Here is a 24,171-nt window from a genome sequence, read left to right as displayed (position 1 = left end):
AGACAGATTGGAAACTCCATTACTGCCCCAGGATATAATCCATCTGACACTGGGAATTAAAAGTTATACTGAGTAAGAATTCCCAGCCCATGTTTATCACTCTCACTTTTCAGCTTCTTCATAATTTGCCTTCATTCTTCTCAAAGAATATAATGCTGTCTCTTCAGTTTTAGACTACTTATGTTGATTAGCGACCTACTCCTCTTCCATCTCTTATGCGTATGATGATGTTGTTTTGACTGTTGTTCTTCTCAAATCTTAGTTAAGGTTTCTGGAGCTCAGACTAAATGTTTGAGCTGCCTTCCTTTTTCTTTGCTTAAATGGTTTACAACTCTGCTTTTATAGTATTACTATCTTTTTTAGGAACTTTTTTTTAACCTATTTGTAATCCTTTTCTCATTGATTTATCCTGCTAGGAGTTTACTAATCATTTTCCAAAGTTTACTAAATCCCATCTTTTTGAAGTCCAACACATACTCTTGACTAACTCAGCCATAAGTTCCCTTAAACTCATGAACTCCAGCTTTACATATTCTTTTATTCAAGTTCCTGCTGCATCCACTCCATTCACAATATTCTTCATTGATTAGGGTTAGGATTCCTCAATGTCTTTCTGTCATTCCCTTGAGCGGGGCTGTCAAACTCGCGGGCCGTGAATCGGGTGCATCACGCTCTGGCCACACCCACGCCCAGTTTAGCGAAGAGGAAAAAAAGTCATGATATGTCACATGACACGGCCACAATGTCACAAATTTGACACCCCTGCCCTAGAAGAATGCCGTCAGCAGTCATGTATTTCTCAGAAGAACCAAGTTTGTCACCGTTTGTATTGCAACAGATGTATGGATAATTAAAATTCACCATCATTATGGGGATTCCCTACCTCTCTGAAAGAGCTATGGTTTGTTTTTGAATCAAAGCAACCCCACACCTTCTCTTTGGTGGAAGGCAGTAGCAAACAGCATGAAAGTATTATTTTATTGATCCTACCACTCTCTATGGTATAATTCATTTGCTTGGATTTTTTTTTTTGTCCCTTTGTGAATATTTAATGTGACATTTCCTCTCTTTCAAATGCTTCTTGTCATTTTGAATAAGTTACATTTTTTAATTGCTATCTGATCTTATCTTGCAGTGGAATTTGTTTGTGTGTTTGTGGGTGAGTGGGTAGATGGGCAGAACCCTTCAAGTCAGGTTTGGTTTTTTTACTCCTGGTTATTGCTTCATTCTGTTATTGTATATTTCTTGTCTTCATGTTGAATCAGTTTCCTGACCTGGTCTACCACAGAGGACTGACAGGAAATTAATTCAAATCACTAGGGTTTCTCGCAACCAAATACTGTTCCTCTGCAATATCATTATTTCCTTTTCCAGTCCTTTACATTAAGTGGATAAGTGGGACCATCATCTCAACTGACAGATTTTCCCTTCATATACACTATATCAAAGCCCGTAGTGATATGATTGGGGCTATTATTGGAAGTATTATTTCATCCCACATGGATCAGCAGAATATATCAGTCTAATCTCTTCTTGAAAGTCTCCAGTGATGAAGCTCCCACAACTTCTGAAAGCAACTTCTGTTCCATGGGTTGATTGATCTCACTGTCAGAAAATTTCTCCTTATTTCCAGGTTGAATCTCTCCTTGTTCAGTTTCTTGTCTGGCCTCCAGGTGCCTTGGAAAATAGCTTGACCCCTACTCTCTGTGGCAGCCCCTCAAATATTGGAACACTACTATCATGTCTCCCCTGGTCCTTCTCTTCACTATACTGCAAAAGCAGGAAACGTAACAGTGGATTTTGTTTTATCATAACATTAATCCATGTTCCCATAACACAACACTCTTCACAAGCTGATGGAATCAACTGGGTTGCCCTAGGTGTGCTCTGAGCTTGGTTGTTTTCTTGCAGACATTTCATTACCCAAACTAGGTAACATCACCAGTGCTAGCTGTCACGTGTTATTTCTGTTTTCATGGAGATGAATTGCCATATAAATGACCTTTGCGATCACCTTATAAGCAACTGCATCCTCTTTGCAGATGACGTAAAACTATTCAACACCACTATCCTTCAAAGCAATCTTGATTATGTGTCTGAATGGTGAAACACCTGGCAACTCCAAATTTCGACCAACAAATGCTCTGTCCTACACATTGGTTAAAAAAAATCAGTGCACCAAATACAAACTAGGTGGATATGACCTCATTGATGATCCTCACTCTGTCAAGGAGCTTGGAGTTCTCATATCAAATGACCTAAGCGCCAGAGCTCACTGTAACAGCATTGCCCAAAAGGCATTAAGAGTTGTAAATCTAATCTTACGAAGCTTCTCCTCCAGAAATATCAAATTGCTAACTAGAGCATACAAAACTTTTGCCAGAACAATACTCGAATACAGCTCAGCAGTCTGGAATTTGCACTGCATATCAGACATTAATACAATTGAGCGAGTCCAGAAGTATTTCATGAGAAGAGTACTACACTCCTCTGCTCGCAACAGAATACCCTCTATCACCAGGCTTGAGATTTTGCGTTTGGACAACCTTGAACTACGCCACCTACGGTTAGCCTTAAGCATAGCACACAAAATTATCTGCTACAATGTCCTACCAGTCAATAACTACTTCAGCTTCAACCGCAACAATACAAGAGCACACAACAGATACAAACTCAGTGTAAACCGCTTCAAACTTGATTGCAGAAAGTACGACTTCAGCAACAGAGTGGTCAATGCCTGGAATGCCTCTGTTGTTACATCTTCTAACCCCCACTCCTTTAACCTCAAACTAACCACTATTGACCTCACCCCATTCCTAAGAGGTCTGTAAGGGGCGTGCATAAGTGCACCATCGTGCCTACCGTCCCTGTCCTATTGTCCCCATTTATTTATACCTATTTTCTGTATTCTTACTCATGTTTATACTTATATCTATTACCTTGTAAGCAATTGACAAATCAAATAAATTAAATAAATAAATAAATAAGTTCCACAATTCTTCTCTTTGTCATTTTGAAGGCTACTACAAATATATGCCATTTGTTTTCAGGCAGGAGCATAAACATTCATTGTGTTAGGAATTCTAGATGGCCTACACAGGTTCTTCTTTATCTAAACAGCAATAGTCTCCCCAGCAATAGTCCAAATAACAGTAGTTGGATTGACAGGGTAATCATAAATCACCCTATGAGTTTCCATGGCTGGAGGTGGACTTGAGCCTTGCTTGCAGGTAATTTTGATCACTTTGCCATTATTTCATTTCTTAATAAAAGCTCCATTGGTGGGAGAAAAATGTCAATTTGTTATCATTTTCTCAGGCAGTGAAGTTAACTAAGTATAAACTCTAGATTTAGAGGAAAATCCCACCAACAAGTTTAACTGGCAAACTCTTGTTAATCCTTCCTTACTAACAGATTAACAGGGTTGGAAGGGACCACATAGATCACCTAGTCCAGGGTTGCCAACCTTTTGGATCTCAGGAACCACCAAACTCATAATTTTAAATCCTGCGGACCACTAATATGAATTTTGACTGATAGTGGCTTGCTGACATTGGTGGGAAAGTCAGCCCCATATTCCAGAGCTGCAGTAGTCACAGGAGTGGCCCATTGGTCATCCCAGAGCAGCTGCTCCTCCAACCGGATGCACCGGCCTAACATGGACTGAGGAGCTGCTCCGGGATGACCAAAGGACCAGTCCTGTGACTACTGTAGCTCTGGAATATGGGACCAGCTTTCCCACCAATGTCAGCAAGCCACCCCGGGGCGGATTTCCCTCCCCCGCCATTGGTCTTACCTTCCAGTTCCAACTTGCATGGCTCTACTCAAGGTAAGGTTTGCGCTTGACCGAAGAGTGGGGGCTAGCAGGTGGGCGGGCCATGTGGGTGGCACAGCCTTGTGTTCCCACGCAGCCTGGATTAATTGCTTTGGGGGAGAGTGCTTTGGGGGGAACATTTCTCTGCGGACCACCAAAATTTTCTTGTGGAACACCAGTGGTCCCTGGCCCACCAGTTGATGACCACTGATCTAGTCCAACCTCTACCCAAGCAGGAGATCCTACACCATTTCTGACAGATGGCAGTCCAGTCTCTTCTTGAAAACTTCCAGTGATGAAGCTTCCACAACTTCCAAAGGCAACTTCTGTTCTTATTCATCTTATTAACAAGTGAACGTAAATTGGTCAGGAAGATTGAAGGGAGACGGGTTTTTTTTTTCCCCTTATTCCTCAGTCTATTCAAAATTCCCACTCTTTTACCTCGTCTCTTTCTCTGCCTCCTCTTTCTGGCAAAAGTGGCCATCAAACTGGGCAAAATTGACTCATTTAACAATTGCCATGCTTAGCAAAGGAAACTTTGGTTCCAATTATGGTTGTAAGTTGAGACTACCTGTATTTACCTATAAATATCTTGCCAAATGTGAAAAAAATGTGAAAAAACATGTAAAGGGATGCGGTTCAGGGATGCGGCTCAGTGGCTAAGGCACTGAACTTGTTGATCAGAAAGGTCAGCAGTTCAGAGGTTTGAATCCCTAGCACCACATAATGGAGTGATCTCCCGTTACTTGTCCCAGCTTCTGCCAACCTAGCAGTTCAAAAGCATGTAAAAATACAAGTAGAAAAATAGGGACCACTTTGGTGAGAAGGTAGCAACGTTCCGTGCGCCTTTGGCATTTAGTCATGCCGGCCACATGACCACGGAGACGTCTTCGGACAGCACTGGCTCTTCAGCTTTGAAAAGGAGATGAGCACTGCTCCCTAGAGCCAGAAACAACTAGCACATATGTGCGAGGGTAACCTTTACCTATCTTGCCAAAATCCAATCTGGTTAAATACACTTAGAGAAATGTTGGGTGATGACATTCATATTCCCATTTCTTTCTTAAAAGAAACTGTGATTTAATGATCCCAAATGTAAAATTGGCTAATAATTTTATGATAAACAACAAAAGTAACACAAAAGAGTGAGTAAGCTTAGAAATGCTTAAAGGGTTACCATATCTGCACTGCGGAATCCAGAAATCTACCAAATGTTAACCCAACATATAGGTTTGCATTTCTTGGTTGTCATCTAATATTCAGGGTTGGGTTTTTTTTTTGCAGTTCAGTTATGGTAGCCCTGCTATAAAGAGTTCTTAATCAGAAAAGTGAGTTAGAAAAAAGAGGAGGATATTTATACAAAAGCTAGTTTATAGGTTTGTAAAAAAATGAACTGTTGATGCATTTAAAGGAGAGGTTTTATTGCTAGATTTTTTTAATCTCTCTCTCTCTCTTTCCCTGTGTTTATCCTAATCACAGCTGATTTATCTAGCCCTGTGTTTTCTGAAATGTTAGTTGTACCTATGACAGTGTTTCCCTCCCACCCTGCAACCCCTACACCATCTGTCTGCCTGATGAATTCCTCTCCTTCCCCTTCTTTAGCCATCCCAAGTTCCAGGATCCTTCCCTCTGCTCCCCGAGATGTGGTCCCTGTCTTGGTCTCCAGCCGATTTGTCCGTCTCAGCTGGCGCCCCCCTGCAGAGGCCAAGGGGAACATTCAAACCTATGCAGTCTATTTTTCCAGAGACAGCATCAAGAGGTAGGTCTGGATCATGTTGTATATCTCTTAAAGATACAGGAGAGCTTCTTCTTCACCAAGGAAATTCAAATCATGTGGTCTGCATGAATGATATAAGCTGAGTTATCTAGTGATTGATGTAATAGATAGATGATGGTTAGATTAAAGATAGATGATAGATGATAGATGATAGATGGATAGATAGATAGATAGATAGATAGATAGATAGATAGATAGATAGATAGATAGATATGGGACGGACAGACAGACAGACAGACAGACAGACAAGACAGACAGACAAGGGAGGGAGAAAGATATGAGATAGATAGATAGATAGATAGATAGATAGATAGATAGATAGATAGATAGATAGATAGATAGATAGATAGATAGATAGATAGATTAGACAGACAGATGAGGTAGGTAGGGAGGGAGAGAGAGATGGATGAGGTACAGAGGGAGGGGGAGAGAGAGAGATTAGATAGATAGATAGATAGATAGATAGATAGATAGATAGATAGATAGATAGATAGATAGATAGATAGATAGATAGATAGATAGATAGATAGATAGATAGATGAGAGCTAGAGAGACAGACAAGAGATAGATGACAGAGATTATGATGAAGATGACGATGATAATGATAGACAGACAGACAGATAACAGATAGACAGAAATGATAATGATGAGGTAGATGGTAGATAGATACATAGATAGATTGATTTTGAATGTTTATGTACTGTATGTGTATATTCTGTTTCAATTGCTCTAAAAAAGATTCTCCTTCTCTGCTTTATTTTTAATCATACTTTTCATTTAGTTAGCATGGGGGTCATTGTGTGTGCTTGTTTATATGAAATGAACCTGGAACAAAATATAAAATATGATATAAGAATGCCAAATTGTGGGAGAGGGTGGAATTAGGAACAAGAACCAGTGATGATGCAGAAAAGATAAATGAATCTTTAACAAATACTTAAAAGATGTAAAAATAGATACTATACACACCTGTTTTGTGTAGAGAGTATTTCAGAAGGTATGTCTAATTCTGGTAAACACAGAGTGAAGTCCAAATGGTGCTCTGTGATTCTTGAAGACTTGCAGTAAGACTTCCCCAAACAATGAGTTATTGACAAGTTTACAAAGGTGAAGATGCCCGAAGTTCAGGGCCTTCTATATCATGATCAACATCATGAAGTTAGGAAAATTAATTACATTTTCTTGAGCCAAATGAAATATGTGGATATATCCATAAGGTGTATACAGTTGTTCAGGGGAGAAAAGGATGGTTGTGTAGTAGATTGCTTTGAAATAGCAGAAGGGGCAAGAGGTTAATGGAACTGGTACTTACCCACCTTGGATAAGGTTATCAACACTGCAAATGATCTAAACATTGCAATATTAGCATCAGATGCCAAGGAGAAGTTTACAAGTAGTTAAGAAAATCTCCTAGTTTTAAAACCTCTTTATAAGGCAAATAGGTTAAAAGTTCACTAAGAGATAATTGATTATAGGATGAATCTCCATCCACACCCATGTGGAGAAATCCTATTTGTAAAGACAGGCTAACTCAGCAAGGTCAATTTGTCCCAACCAATTGTTGAGATGAAGTCAAGTGTCTCATCATAGTAGAACATCCTACAGAATGAAGGTGCTTCACACAACTTTACCAATGGAATGTTTTCAATAATTCACCAGTTATAATTACCTGCCCTGTATCATGTGTTTCTAACCTTGGAATCTATACCTGTCAAATCCATCAGTGGTGGGTTGCCTTCTGAGCAAAAGGCTATATTGTGAACAGTTAGAGATCCATCAGTATTAGGATGGCAGGCAGATAAAAACAGGGAAAGTGTCAACTTCAACTTCAACTGAGTTGTAATTGAATTGATGGCCATGTGAAACACTACTGAAATATTTTCTCATTGCTTCCATTCAAATACAAACCAAGTTCAATTTTGCTTAGCTTTAGTCATAATCAGATACTATGTCAATTATTTTGCAAAGTATATTTTTTAAAAAAAATATATAAAGAATCCAAACACTTTTCAAATGTTTAAATAATGGATGTCCAAGTTTGGGAACTTTAAGACCTGTAGACTTCAACTCCCAGAATTCCCTAGCCAGCCATATTGGTTGGGGGATTCTGGGAATTGAAGTCCACAAGTCTTAAGTTTCCCAAGCTTGAAAACCACTGGTTAAATGGTATCTTCTAATATAGATATATTTTAAAAATGGTTATGATTGTGGAGAGGAGGGGTTACAACAACTGGTTTACTATGCAAACATTTGCATAAAATAAGCAATAGTAGAATCTACTTCCATAAAGAATATCATCATCAATTTAGCTAGAGGGTATAAGCACTGAGGGACGGGGTGGCTCAGAGGCTAAGACACTGAGCTTGTTGATCAGAAAGGTCGGCAGTTCGGCAGTTCGAATCCCTAGCACCGCATAACGGAGTGATCTACCGTTACTTGTCCCAGCTTCTGCCAACTTAGCAGCTCAAAAGCATGTAAAAATGTAAGTAGAAAAATAGGGACCACTTTGGTAGGAAGATAACAGCATGTGCATTTGGCATTCAGTCATGCTGGCCACATGACCACGGAGACGTCTTCGGACAGTGCTGGCTCTTCTGCTTTGAAAGGGAGATGACCACTGCCCCCTAGAGCCAGAAACAACTAGCACATACGTGCAAGGGAAACCTTTACTTTTACTTATAAGCACTAAACATTAGACTTAAAATGCCACATTTAATTAAACAATAAAACTTTGAGAAAACAATTTAAGACTTTGCATGGTGGTGATGACAGCCTCAGGTCTTGTGAACTTTCAGGCTTTCAGTGTGAACAAACTAAACACAGTTTCCCTTAAATGCTTGGGTAGAATACTGAGTCATTTGTTTTTTATACATTTTTTTTAACAAAACAGCTATTTTTCTCTTTATAATAATAGCGGATCTGACATTAACCTGAGGCATGTACAGAAATTGACAGACAAATTACTGTAATTCCTGAGAACTGAATGATTCTTGGTGTTGCAGAATAACAGTGATTTTGCTTCAGAATTGACAGTTTTCCCATGACTGGCACTGCATCATTCTGTGACATGACTCCAGCCCTTATACATGCCTGGGTTGTTGAAGTTCTATGACAGTGATGGCTAACCTTTTTGGCACCGAGTGTCCAAAGCGTGTGCACAAAATGCAATGCGGGTGTGTCCCCTGCAAATGCACACATGCATGCACGTCCCCTGCATGCACAACACCGCGCCTTCCACACATGTGCACTCATCTGCTATGCATGTGCCCCACCCCCTGCATATGCAGATGCATGCCCATGCATGCACCTCCTGTATGCGCAGCAGAGACCCAAAGACCAGCTGGCTGTGGGTGCATGCGTGGTGGAGCTGAGCTGGAGTGACACCTCTGGTATGCATGCCATAGGTTCGCTATCATGGTCCTATGACATCTCCCTCAAAGCTTATGCTCTCCAAGTCCAGGACTTCAGTTCCGTCAGGCATAGACATCAGGGTCAGTGGCATGAGAGTGTGTGATTTTTAGAAGAAAACCTAGGAATGCTTAAACCAATAGTGTTTAACCAACTTAGAACTAAGAAGAAATTCCCTGAAGGTTAGAGTAATTAACCAGTGGAACGACTTGCTCCAGAAGTTGTGGGTATGGAAGATTTTTTAAGATGAGATTTAGCAGATTACCAGAATTGGAAGGAAGGGGATTACCAGGTGGAAAGGGATTCATTTCAGAGGAGTAAGAGGTAACTCAGTTTAGATATTATATGTGTGAGAAAGAGGGTGAAGACAGCTTCTCCATAATAGTTTACAGAGTGTATTGTGGATGCAGATATGAGCGGTGTGATGACCTAGTGGTGAACATGCTCAACTTCCATTCAGAAGGTTGAGAGTTCAATCTCAGATAGCGGCAGATGTTTCTCCCCTAGGCACAAAGAAAAAACATATCTGCTGCGAACTCCATGTGATGTCAGGAAGGGCATCCGGGCAGTAAATTCTCAGATTCATCCAGTTGCCCTGACTCTACTACAAATTAAGGGATTACAGAATCATGAAAAGGAATTTTTATTGTAAATGTAGATAGTAGAGTCCTCAGACTGGTAGGATTGTGTCTATAGGTATAAAAAAAAAAAATCAGCTTTGGGCCTATATATCAGATTTTGTTTGTATATGACATTTTATCTCTAAGCTATAAGGGACTGAAGAGGCCAAATGATTCTAATTCATTTGTAAAAACTAGATTGAGGAAGTAGGAAAGAAAAATAATGCCAAACCTGAGCCCATTTTTCTGTTAACTGAGTATTGTACAACCAGAAATACTACCAAGATTCTTTTACCTTGAAGCAATTAGATATTTAATAGATTATAGCAGCAGTTGTCAGCTACTTACTAAATGTGCAAAAATGATGCAATTATATTTTATCACTCTGAAACATTTACAAATGTTGTTCTACCTTTCTTATACAAACTGCCACTGAAGAGTTCCATGTTTTTTAATCATTATTTGAAGCTATCTTTCATTTACTTAGCAATTTTCTCATTTTCTCCATGACTTCTCAGCATGTCCTTGCTGCCAACACATTTTAAAATAATATTTTACTATTGCTATATTTTATTAGCTTTATGAAGCATTTTGTGTTTCTGTTTAATCACCTGAATTTATGAAAGCCCCGAAGCCCAAAAATCCCATTCACTGTTGCTGAGGATCCATTGTACATATCTGCTCATTCTTTAAAAATTCATATCCTGCCTTTAATGTTTTTTTTATAAACAACTGAATACCTGATACTCCTTCCTCCTCATATTTTCTCTACAACAACAGCAACAGTAACTGGCCTCTGTTATTCACTCTGTTTTCATGCCAAAAGTGGGACAAGATTTGACCTGTCTCCTGAGATTGGACCAAAGTGATGTAGCTGGCATTTATATCTATAGCAGGATTAGAATTCACAGTCTCTTTGTGATTGGCCGAAAGTCATTCAGCTGGCTTTCATATCTAAGGCAGAACTAGAACTCAGAGTCTTCTGGCGTTGTGGTTAACCGGCAGCAGGTGTGGACGGCTGAGGAGAGTGAGGACTCAGATGAGGGGCCAGGACCATTAGGGAGTGGACTGCTGCCTTCAGAGTTTGTGGGGGCTGGCAGCAGCGATAAGGAGGTTCCCGAGGAGCCTGTGCCAAGTGTGCGTGCGTGCAGCGTTGCTCGTAGGAAAGAGCAGCTGCAGCAGCATGGGTGACTCAGGAGTAAGGCTACAAGGTAATGGCCCCTCCTTCAAGAAGATAAAAGCCAGCTGTGAATCAGACGTTCTTTGTAGGAAGCACAAACATTTTGAAAGTCCAGCCTCGTGGACATTGCAGTATTTTAAGTTGGAATTTGAAGACTCTTGTGTTGTAAAATATTTCTTATCTGTTGTTCTTGGTAGCCTTGAGAAAACATGGCAAGACTCTTCCTTGTCAGAGCTAATTAGTTGGAAGCAGCCTTTTATCTGTGAAGAAACAGGATTCATAAGTGAAAAATTAAAAGGTTATGCTGCTGCCTTTGTCTTGTGTTTGCTCTCTTGGAACCACGTGTGGGTCAGAACATCTGATTTCTATGCCAGCATCTTCACCACTGGCTTTTATACTTCACTGAAGACTTACAACAGCAATAGCACTTAGACTTATATAGACATCAGTGCATTACAGCCCTCCCTAAGCGGTTTACAAAGTCAGCCTATTGCCTCCAACGATCTGGGCCCTCATTTTACCCACCTCAGAAGGATGGAAGGCTGAGTCAACCTTGAGCCTGGTAAGAATCGAACTGCTGGCAGTCGGCAGAATTAGCCTGCAATACTGCATTCTAACCACTGCACCACCATGGCTCTTATACAATATCCCACGGGTCATCTTCCCCCCCACAAGTTATTAGTCACAGATAGCAGGAATGCAGGATGACAAAGAAAGAAAATGTATGCGACTATAGTTATCCTCTCTGCAAGTTACTTTTCATCTTTAAGTCATTAGGTTGGTTTTTTTTAGGACAGTGTGTCAGGTTCTAAGTAATGTAACCATCATAAAACAAACTCGGAGGCATTTCAATTCCTCAAAGAACAAGTTTATTAAGGTACACCATCTTGGCCCTAACTAGTGGAAAGCCAATACTGAAAGTTTCCCGGCTTTCCATGTCACTATAACTAAGATTTTCCAAAACAATATGTCACATTGTCCAACTGGGATGTGAAACGGTTGCCTGGCAACTTCACTCCTCTTTCCTCTGGCCAGGCAGCCATTGGAACATGGCTGACTCATCGTCCAGCTATGTTGTTTTGGCTGGAACTCCATCCACCTCAGCTCTCTGCCCTTTCAGCTCCCAAGTGTGTCAAACTGAATTCATATGAATAACCCAGATATAAACCAATCCACCATCTAACCAAATTCAGGCTTGACACAGTGATTGCAGTTAACTGTTAAATATGGCAGTCACAGTTTTAAAAATGGTTGGGATACATTCATGGTCAGGACAAACGATTCACATTTAATTTAATTTAATTTAATTTAAATATAGTTCAAATCAAATTAATTCAAGGTAATAAATGGGATTACTCTCCAGATATTTGCTCATAAGGCAAATATCAAGGTAATTTAATTGACCTTGATGAAGAAATGTATATTGTGAGTATCTTTATTGAGGTAAAGGCACCAAGATTTGCCTCCCTGAGGTAAAAGAAGCTAATATAAGCACTTTTTCCTATTAAGTCCCAATAAGTCTCTAGCTGCACCTGTAGAAGAGAATGTTGCTATCACTATACCCAATAATGCTGTGTATAATGACATATCCAATATATCAATTTGTTGATTGATTATATACCATTCTGTTGTTTTCAATTCAGTACTAATCACCTTATATTAACAATATACTGATAAACTATTTCACTTTGTACAAAATATCACTTACTTTTTTCCCTTGAAGATATTTGACTTCTCATCCAAGAAGCTTCTTCAATGGACCTTCATATTGTCTTTCCCTGCTTTATGTAAACCAAACTATTGTTCTCAATATTTGCAATAAAACGAAGATAAAAAATTGGAACTTTTGTTATTATACATGGTGACAGCAGCAAAATTGTCATATGAGCAAAAATGGAAAGACACTTTGATACCTACCATGGAATAATGGTTGCAGAAGTTGATGGAGTTAACTGAAATGGAAAAATTGACTACTCTGATTAAAGAAAAAAATATAAGTACTTTCGTTTCCACATGGAAAGAGCTTCTGACTTTCGTGCTTGATGTGGAAAAGAATGTAACTTTGACTTTGGGTTTTACAGATTAAATTGATACATCTTTATAGAAATGACTTGTTCATATTATTATGGAAAAACAAAAATCTGTGACTTGAAGTTTTATTGTACTGCAATAGAGAGAGTCAGAAGTCAATACTTCTTTTTCTTTTCTTTTTCCTACTTCCTCACTTCCTTTTCCCCTTTCCCTCCCTTCCCTAACATTCCCCTATTTACTTTGATATTTTGTATTTTGTAATACTTAAAAAATTCATAAAAATGTTTTTAAAAATATTTGCAATAAAATTCACAACTTTAAACAACAACAAAAAAAAACTCCTAAATGTAGGATTTTGATGAGCCGCAGTGGCACAGTGATTAGAATGCAGTACTGCAGGCTACTTCTTCTGACTGCTGACTGACTGCAATTTGGCATTTTGAATCTCACCAGCCTCAAGGTTGAATCAGCCTTCTATCCTTCCAAGGTCAGTAAAATGAGGACCCAGATTGTTGGGGGCAGTAGGCTGACTCTGTAAACCATTTAGAGAGGGCTGTAAAGCACTGTAAAGTGATATATAAGTCTAAGCGCTATTGCTATTGCTCAGGGGTGGAATTCAAATTTTTTAACAACCAGTTCTGTGGGCATGGCTTAGTTGGCGGGCATGGCTTGGTGGTCATGTTATTGGCTGGGCGTGGCCAACTCAACTTCACTCACATCGAGGCATGCATCTCCTCGCCTGGCCTCTCGTGACTGTGGGGATGCTGCAATAGTTGTAAGTGTGAAAAATGGTTATAAGTCACTTTTTTCAGTGCCATTGTAACTTTGAATGGTCATTCCACACAAGTAAAGCACCAGCAAAGGAGGGGAAAAAAACTCCCGAGAAGTTCCTGAGACAGGAAGTCTAGTCCTGCCAAGAATGTATAAGGGTTAATAGAGAGGCAGTTTCTGTAAGCAACACCAGAATGTTTCCTTCCTGCCTTCCTTACAGGATTAGGCCAGTAATTTCTTCTGACAACTGGTTCTACGAACTGCTTAGAATGTTAACAACCGGTTCTAGCGAATAGGTGCAAACTGGTAGAATCCCACCCCTGCTATTGCTATTTTGGAAACTCTGTACACTAAAGTAATCTTAGTAAAATCTGCTAGCAAAAGTGATGTGTTTAGTTGAGAAACTTTGTTCATTTTTCATGACAGTTATACACACACCTACCTACTCACCCACACATATTGATGTTGAAATGTGATAGGTCAAAAAAGAAGAAAGAAAGAAAAGAAAAGAAAAGAAAAGAAAAGAAAGAAAGAAAGAAAGAAAGAAAGAAAGAAAGAAAGAAAGAAAGAAAGAAAGAAAGAAAGAAAGAAAGAAAGAAAGAAAGAAAGAAAGAAAGAAAGAAAGAAAGAAAGAAAAAGAAATGGGATAAAAATCAAACCTGGAATATTTTTCAAACGCCAGGAGAAACTGCAGAGCAGTTTTTAATAAAGATAAACATAAACCCATAGATCACCCTTAGCCTTCGTAATCCTATCTATTCTGTCCTTGTCTAAAACTGAGAAGACACCCTACGCAGCTGTGGGAGTGAAACAAAAGAACAAAAGCTTCAGCAATGGGAGTGAGTAGTATAAAACATTCACTTGGTTTGTACAACATTAACTGCAAGTGAACATCTTCGGTGAATAAATATGAATGGCTGTGACTGGAATCAAATGGGATCAGATTCAGCAATTGACATTCGAAGTTAAGCATTGTTAACCTGCCTTCCAGGGACTCCGTTACCTGTTATCTTTATGGCTGAACCATTGCATTTTGCAGTCCTTGTAGAAAGTCTCTATACTTTCAGTAAGCACATAAGATGAGAGTAATGAGAATGAAGTGGAGCATGACTTAACTTTGGGGGTGGTGGATTAAGCTGGGCCCACTGCATTTGTTTCAGATCTGATGTCAATGAAAACAGAGCACGCCACAAGAATTATGGACAGAATTACTGCTGAAAACCTTGTTTGTATCTGTGTTTGCTTTGAAAAATTCTTACCCAGACACATATTTAATGGTCTGTGATTGTTTGAGCTCTTCACCCATTACTCAGTATTTCTTTGGGCAAATTTGAAATTATTTAATTTTTGCCATGCTTCATTTCTTATTTAATTTTGTTTATATCACAATAGCCTAAAGAGTGTCTGTGAAATAAATATTGGAAGTCGGGAATGAAGAAAGAAAAATGCTATCATTTCTCCTTTCCAGATAGTAGATTAGTTAGTTTGGGGCCATTAATTGGTGATCTATGGCATAAAGAGGATTTCGTGCAATATGAAATTAACTTGTTTGTTTATTTAAAAACAAACAAACAAAAAAGTTGTTAAAAAAATAAACATTATTACTTTTCTTACAAAATAGAGACTCACCTAAAGTATTTTAGTGCAGTGAAACAATATCTGTCAAGTGTGGGAAAATCAGGAAGTCCAGCAGTGGTGTGTTTCAAAAAAAATTTTTTTTTTCCTACTGGTTCGGAGCTTGCTTTGCGTGTGCTCTTCATGCATGCCCAAACCAATCGTGCACTTTGTACGCACATGTGTAGTGATCAAATTAAAAAAAACTGCCTCTGCCTCCCAGCAATTTGCCTCCTTGCAGCAAACAGCGAACAGCCTGTTTCAGTTTCAGTTTCAGCACAGCCTGACTAGCGCAAGCAGCTGGTTGTTGTTGGATCGGCCTCCCAACTATCAGCTGTTTCAGGCTGCAGGGATTGCCATAGCCTATTGCTGCCTCCACATGCCCCATTTTCAGTCTCTGAATCTTGTTTTCAGCCTCTGCATCTTGTTTTCAGCCTCTGCACACCCTACTTTGGCCTCCACACGTCCCCTTTTTGGGCAGCGAAGATAGGAACTGGCCAAAAATGGGGCACACAGAGGCCAAAAATGGGGTGCAATGGGGTGTGCAATCTCTGCAGCCTGGAACAGCTGATGGTAGGGAGGCTGATCCAACCAACAATCAGCTTCTTGTGCTAATCAGGCTGCGCAGAAGTTGAAACTGAAACAGGCTGTTTGTTTTTTTCTGCAAGGAGGCAAATTGGTGGGAGGCAGAGGCCAAAGGATGGGGGCCAGTGGTTGGGCAGGGCCAGTCAAAATTTTCCTTACCAGTTCTCCAAACCAGTCAACATTTTCCCTAACAGTCCACAAGGACCAGTCAGAACCAGCTGAATACCATCCCTGAAGTCCAGGCAGTTCAAAAGAATGCAAAGGTTTATTCCAAGCTTGTGCTCTCTGCCAAGAATCTGAACTACTAACAGGCAAAGCAAATAGGTGGCAGATAAGAGTCAACGGAATTCAAAGTGGGTTGAACTTATCTCTTATGGGTGCAAAGGGACTCAAGACTGATGACCCACTTGATTCCTCCCTCAGTCACAGTCTGATCATCTCCTACAAGGTCAAATGCAATGAAATATTAAATGAATATTAAATTACTTTTTAAAAATATTTCAAACTAACATTGTCCAAGGAAGGTGCATCCACAAGCTTTTTAATGCTTTCTCGTCTTAATTTTACGAATGGAAAATATTTTTCCAAAGCTGCTGTATGCAAAATAGGAACTTCAAAGATTTTTTAAAGAAAAATTAGAAAAGACAGAAAAAAATGTGACAAGAAAATGGACAAGTAACTATGCAAAGTGGCCTGAACTAATTTCCTGGAGACAGATTTTGAAATTAATCCAAGGGCTTAATTTACATACATTTTCATGAGGGCTGCAGGTTATTCTCATAGCTTGCAAAATTTTCTCAAAGTACCAATAATTGTCCAGGGTTGAAATTAGCAGAGGCGCTATATAATAATAGTTTGAAATCAGCTGAGCTGTTGATTGGTACAGGCATAATGAGGTGGGTTTTTTAGGAAAGTGATTACAATTTGGAGTTAAAGAACAGAAATAGAGTTAGGCTGTCACATATTGGGGCAGTGTTCAGCTGCCTTTTTAAATACCAGAATTGGAAGGGATTGGAAGGAATTGGAAGGAATTGGAAGCTCACACAGGAGGCCCTATACCATTTCAAACAAATGGTTGTCCAAGGTCTTCTTAAAAACCTACAGTGATAGAGCACCCATAGCTACTGATTAATTGTTCTAAATAAGGAAATTTCTCCTTATTTCTAGATTGGTTCTTTCCTTGATTAGTTTCCACCTGTTGTTTCTTGTTCTACTTTTAGGTGCAATTAAATATTCCCAGCTTGGATCTGAGCACAGCTCAGCTGTGACTGCAAGAACTAATTTATTTGGAAGTTCCCAAGTGATATTCCATGTAATGTAGTGCTTCATTGTTCCCTGTCCTTCACCAGTTGCAGGCTTTTTTGGACAGTCTAGATACATACATACATAAATGCATACATATATACATACATACATACACGCATGCATCATATTCATCTATAGCCACCCATCTCACAAAATGTGACACTGGGTAGCATAGATCCTACACTGAGATCAGATCTAGAGCCTCAGTTTGGGTGCTAGGTTCTAGTCCTTCAAAGTCTCAGGTTGCATTTTGCTTTGCCTAATGACATATCTTACCCATCTGATTTCTTCAACCTGCTCTTAAATCCTAAATCATTGACCTGGGGACAAACCCACAGTTTGAAGGTGGATAGATGAACCTGTAACACAGGGGTGTCAAACGCACATCGTCACGGTGTCGTCATGTGACATGTCAGGATTCCCTCCCCCTTCGCTAAACTGGGTGTGGGCACGGGCAGCGTGTGACGTATCCAGCGGGCGGGCTGCGAGTTTGACAGCCCCTGCTCTAAACTTCACAAATTTGACACAACTTCACTCAGTTCCTGAACAGTTGATCCATTTATTCTAACCAGAGCTGTTTATGAACGTTGTTTGAGAAATAGTTTCAGTTTGTTGTGTTTATTCTTCCTTTATTAATAAGCTTTAACTTTCCTATCCAGGTTTCTGATTTCCCTTCCTTATTTCCCCTATCCCATTTGGATTGGCTACTATAACTCCGCATACTAATTTGTCTGTGGTATTCTAGCCTCATCCTGTATGGATTTATGTGTTATCAGTGCTCAGCATAGCTAGAGGCCTAAGATTTCTTGTCTGGAGAGATTTTCCACCAAATTAAAATTAGTGAGATGTTTATTACTTGACTGTTACCACACACTATAAAATTGTGTTGATTGACATTTTTAATGATATATTTCTAAACACTACACAATATTCATACCAATTAACTGCAACAATAAGTACCGTAGCTGCTGTGTCACAAATAGTACATTTGGGCAGATGTCATGTAAGAATTGAGGGGAGGGGATTTTTCTATCTGTAACTATTCAAGATACTCACTGTTTTGTTTTATTCTTCACTTCAGTGGTTCCTCCCCCCTCCTTTTTTTAATACTAGCTGGTGCTTTAATCTCCTGTTCCCATCCATTATTATTTTTTTTAGTTTACGCTTGTCAGTATTTTTGTTTTATCGCTTTTAGATTTTGCTTTTCTGTAATGTGATAAGATATTGATGATTCACTGTTAGATACTGCATTGAGAATCTAATAAAAAGAGGTATATAAAATGATAATGATCGTAACAACATAGGAAGTCATCCTTCTTCTTCTGTTTAGGCTAGATAGTTCATCACAGCTGTTCCTCAATTTTCTCTCCCTTATGATTTTATGAAACCTCCTAGAACATTATTTGGAATATTTTTTTTTCATCTTGACATTTGTGTTTCTTGCATTGCTTTTTTTTTTTTTTGGTTAGGGAGAGAGCACTGAATACCTCCCAATCTGGGTTGCTCCAGCTTACAGTGGGGAATCTGAAACCTGAAGAGACTTATACCTTCCGAGTAGTGGCGTACAATGAATGGGGACCAGGAGAAAGTTCACAGCCCATCAAGGTGGCAACCCAACCTGAGTGTAAGTACATTAACTGGGTTCTAATTGGGTTTTGATGTTCTTGCAGCTATATTTAGTATGCTTATGTATAGTTGTAAAGCTGTAAGGTATGGCATGGTATGGCATGGCATGGCATGGCATGGCATGCTATGCAATGCTATGCGATGCGATGCGATGCAATGCTATGCTATGCTATGCATAAAGTGGGAGATGTTTAGATCCAGGGGCATCTGTGTGGTAGAGAGAAAACAACAGAATAACACATTTGGAAAGGACTTGGAGGTCTCCTATTCCACCCCGCTTCTCAAGCAGGAAACCTATACCATTCAGACAAGTGACTGTCCAGTCTTTTAAAAACCTCCAGTGATGAAGCATCCACAACTACTGAGGCAATCCATTCCACTGGTTGATTGTTCTCACCGTTAAGAAGTTTCTCCTTAATTCCAGGTTGCTTTTCTCCTTGATTAGTCTCTGTCCTTGTTTCTTGTCCCTCTGGGTGCTTTGAAAAATAAATTGACCCATCTTCTTTGGGGCAGCCCCTCAGATATTGGAACACTGCTATCATGTCACCCCTAGTCCTTCTTTTCATCAAATTAGACAAGCCCAATTCCTGCAACCGTTCTTCATAATGTTTTAGCCTCCAGCTCTGTAGTCATCTTTGTTGTTCTTTCCTGCACTGTTCCCAGAGTTTCTACATCTTTTTTTATAATACAGTGACAAAAATTGGATGCAGTATTCTAAGTGGGGTCCTACTAAGGCTTTATAAAGCATTAGCAGTATTTAGTATGTAATATGAGCCACAGTGGCACAATGGTTAGAATGCAGTATTGCAAGCTAGTTATGCTGACAGCCGACTGCCTGCAATTTGGTAGTTTGACTCTCACCAGGCTCAAGGTTGACTCAGCCTTCCATCCTTCCGAGGTCAGTAAAATGAGGACCCAGATTGTTGGGGGCAATAGGCTGACTCTGTAAACTGCTTAGAGAGGGCTTAAAGCACTGTGAAGTGGTATATAAGTCTAAGTACTATTCCTATTCCTACGGTATTGCTGCTACATGTGATTTTTTTTACTAATACTGCATGTGTCTTGATTCTAGTTAATGAAAATTAGGATTGCATTGGCTAGTTGGCTAAAGGGATAGTTAAGATAAGCCAAGACAACAGCTACAATGATGGAATGAAAGGCTGCCTTCTTTTTATCTGTGATTGGACTGTTGTCCATTTTGATTTTCTTAAAGTGCCGTTCCTCCCCTGGACGGTTAGATCTTGTACTTTCTTTCTTTGTCAAATCCCTTCCCCCCCAAGTTGTAGATAAATCCTCTTTATAGGGAATTTATCTTTGGTACACCACACCCACACATACATTGGAATAGGAAGCCAATTTTTCCCCCAGCCCATAACATTCATATATTCCTTGTGCCACAGGTACAGTATGTACCTGTGATCTTACCGAGATATTACTATTTATCCTCAGTGGAAAGTCTTCCATCTACTCAAGGATGTCATCATTTTGAAGGCATCCTATCTTCCATCCTTGGGACAGGATTTCAAACACTGCTTCTCTCCTGCATGCTGAAGTTTCTTTTGGATAAAGCCTAACTATCTACAGAGTGCCCAGTTATTGAAAATAATTTTTCTACTAGAAAAGTAGAAGGTATATATTAGTATGGAGGATTAACAAAGGGGAACCATATTTTACAAGCTCGAGACTTATTGCAACATTCCTGGGATAAGAGAGGCAGATCTCATTTTTAACAGTGCTGGAGAGGAGCATGAGGCCCTCAGGAGTAGATGTGTTAGGGAAACAAAAGCTACTGTGCTATAAAGTATTTGACAAATAGCTTCCCGCAGAAAGGGCTCCTTTTTACAACTCAAATGTGGGGTGGCAGATGTTGTTACTCTATTTTTTTCTTTCTTTCTTCAAACACCAATCATTTAAGAAATTGACAGTGGTAGCATTTTGAACAGAACACCTGATGGAGAAGCAAACTCTTGGAGTTTGAAGTCAATGGCGTGGCACTTGGAATGGTGCATGTGGCCTTCAGGGTTTAATGACTGGTTTTGTAAATCTGCTGTTTCTTTCCTGTTGACAGCGTGTGGTCCTTGAATAAGGCCTTTATTTGACAGATTTCACTATATTATTTTTTTTATATACTCAGCTTGCATGCAATTTGGAATCATGAGCTACATCACAACACTTGAATGACTTCATGACCCAAAAAGATATTTTGTTTTAAAGGTTTTCTGCACAGTGCATTTTCTGCACAGATATTTAGCTAGATAATCCAAATGTGATTTATTCAACCTGCAAACAAATTAACATTACATTCCTTTTGATACGTAACAGGAAAAAGACCATCATTGTACCTCACCCTAAGGCTGGTTTTATCACCATGGATATTTTTCCAAAGGGATTGCTCTTCTCTTCTTTAGTCCAGATTTTTTTGGAATTAGGGAATATTGTATTAGACTATTATAGACTATTATTAATTCATTCAATCATTCAACCATTCAATTTGTTATAGCCATGCTCCTCAACCAAGTGACTCTGGGTGGTTTACAGTTCTAAACTTTTAAAACAATTAAAACAAACATTAAAACAATATTGCAAAATATCTTCCATGGATGGTGAGGCTGATGAGGTGCCAAGAATAGTTCCAGACTCTTTAGCAAGTAAAAGGTTTGCAGAGAAGTGAAAGAATAAATTGGATCTAGAAGGGACATTGAGGGTCTTCTAGTTCAATTCCCTTCTCAAACAGGAGACCTTATATCATTTCAAATAAGTGGCTGTACAGCCTCTTCTTAAAAGCCTCCAGTGATGAAGCACCCATAACTTCTGGAGGCCAGCTGTTCCACTGGTTAATTGTCCTCACTATTAGGAAGTTTCTCCTTAATTCCAGGTTGCTTCTCTCCTGGATAAGTTTCCATCCACTGCTTCTTGTCCTGCCCTCTGGTACTTTGGAGAATAAGTTTACTCCTCTTCTTTGTGGCAGCCCCTCAAATAGTTCTTGATATGTTTTTGTCTCCAGGCCTTTAATCATCTTGGTTGCTCTTCTCTGCACTTTTCCCAAAATCTCAACATCTTTTTTGTAAGTGGTGACCAAAACTGGATACAGTATTCCAGGTATGATCTTACTAAGGTTATATCAACCGGTACTAATACTTCACATGATTTTGATTCTATGCCTCTGCTTATACAACCAAGGATTGCATTAACTTCTTTGGCTGCTGAGAAAGACAAAGTGGAACCCTGTTGGATGAGGCAATTTATAGTCCAACTCCCTATTAAACGCATCCTATGGAAAGAAACCATAGGAACCAGTGATGTCATTAGAGACATGGACACTGAAATGTCCTAATAGCAAGCACTCTTGTTCAAGTTGTAGAATGAAGATTGGCATGTGACTCAAATTCAGCATCTGAATTTTGATCATGTGACCATGGGGATGCTGCAAAGGTCATAAATGTGAGAAATGATAATAAGTCATTGTTTTCAGTGCTGTTGTAACTTCAAACAGTCACTAAACAAAGTTTAATGTTGTAAATTGAGGACTATCTGTATAGCAAGCATCCTCTTTTTGGAGAATTGAGAAGTGAATTGCTCCAGAGGTTTAGTTAACCACAGACAAACCATGGATAGTAAATGCAGGGGGGAAAAATTGATAATCTTTCCCCATTTCCTTTGTTTCTGGGACAAATTTGGCCAATTCTTCATTTTTGTAGAGTATAATATGTAGCCAGGATTTCGAGAATAAAAAGACAGGCATGGAAAGAGACTTATTTTTCCCTTAGAAGGACTTCAGCCTATGGTGCAATTTCATCACAGAGATTGTAACTAAATAGAGGCCTTCATTTTAGAGGATCAAATAAATAAATAAAATGGTGAAGCAAAGCTGACAGTCTTTTAATTCACTCTTTGAATTTGTAGTTTTTTTGTTAGATTTATCAGTGCACAAAAGTAAATAAACCCATCATCCCGTGATAGACAAATGCCAATGAGATAATTCTGTCACCTGCACATTGTCAGAATATACTTGCCAGTCAGCTAGGATTAAATTCTGCAGCTAATCATACTATACTATTTTGTGAGAGCAGCTTTAAGTGAGGACAAAATCCTGCATCCTGGATAACTGTATTAGATCAATACCATCAACTTGCTTTTAGCTTTAGACTTCAATATGTAAGACAAGGAAATGAACATAACTTTTAATACAAAGCAGAGCTGCTGGTCACCTGAGTCAAGTTTTAAAATCAATATTTCCTTCCTGATTTATCTCAAAGAAATTAGCTGCTGGTCACCTGAGTTAAGTTTTAAAATCAATATTTCCTTCCTGATTTATCTCAAAGAAATTATGTATAGGAAAGAGCTGCAGTGAATAATAGAAAGACAGTTGTGAAGAGCAATGTGCTTCCAGCGTGTAAATTAAGGTGCCTTTGTAGGGAGCAGCATAGAGCATTAAAAACTCCTGTAATATATTGTGCAAGAAACTCTGTGTGAACTATCTCATTTTGTTTTAACTTTGTTCCACTTGAAGCCTTACAAATATGTTGGATGACAACTCCTATTAGAACAGGTCAATAACTCATTGGGTGCCCCATAGAGAATCATGGGAGCCATACTTCAGTATACATGGACGACATCTAGTTAAAGAAAAATGTTCCATTTTTGGAATTTTGGTAGATCAGGTTCACCTGTTCTAAGATATTGTGAGAAATTCTTTGAAGCTTCAATGTCCATTGCATTGGGTATTTAAGAGTCAAAGGGTACAAACACTGTCCCCAGGGAATAATCTATCCTTCTATAAAGAGCACTTGGTTATCCGTGGAACAAGAGAGTAGACAGTGTCAAGAACAAGCCAGGATTGATGGGTATTCTACAAAGCAGGAACCACAGATAAACCAGAAGCATGAAGAGCAACTGTGGAGCACAGGGCAAATCAAGAGAGAACCAAAGAATAAAGGCTAGAGGAACAAGTCAGAACTTAATGCTTAAGCATGTCTCCACTCCCAACTGCAAGTTCCTTCTGTTGGCTTTTTTCCTAGAAGAATATGAGGGTCATTATAGGTGACTCAAAAGCAGATCATTCTTCACTAAAATGGCTACCAGCTTCAGTTCATAGTTCCATATGCAAGGCAGATCCACATACCGTAGGTTCCAGTGGCACTTAAGGTAGAGCCTTACAAAATCTCCTACATATAGGAAATGCCCTATATTCTTTCTTTATTACTAAGTAATTTTTTATTACTAAGTAATTACTAAGTAATTTTTATTGTTGCTGTTTAGTTGCTAAATTGTGTTCAACTCTTTGTGACCTCACAGGGTCTTTTCCAATGTGGCAAGAGATGTCGTAAAACGGGGCAAAACTCTTGGTTAGCAATGGAAATTTCAGGCTCAGTTGTGGTCTTAAATTAAGGACTACCTGTATCTATTTTGAGAACTTGATGCCACTTGATAGATCTGACAC

The 24,171-nt window shown here is 39.2% G+C and overlaps 1 protein-coding gene across 1 annotated transcript in view; it reads left to right on the top strand.

Moving 5' to 3' along the window:
• Positions 1-24,171, top strand: part of DCC (DCC netrin 1 receptor) — a 729,366-nt gene that overhangs the window by 400,776 nt on the left and 304,419 nt on the right. The window contains exons 8-9 of the mRNA XM_087954238.1: positions 5,417-5,573; positions 18,575-18,729. Of these exons, the coding sequence (XP_087810364.1) occupies positions 5,417-5,573; positions 18,575-18,729 (312 nt within the window). The remainder of the gene's footprint in view (positions 1-5,416; positions 5,574-18,574; positions 18,730-24,171) is intronic.

This window comes from Notechis scutatus, chromosome 2, assembly GCF_049901735.1.
Source record: "Notechis scutatus isolate UNSWTSFEM ecotype Mainland chromosome 2, rNotScu1.2, whole genome shotgun sequence".
Taxonomy (NCBI): Eukaryota; Metazoa; Chordata; class Lepidosauria; order Squamata; family Elapidae; genus Notechis; species Notechis scutatus.
This window is presented reverse-complemented; position numbering and strand designations above follow the sequence as displayed.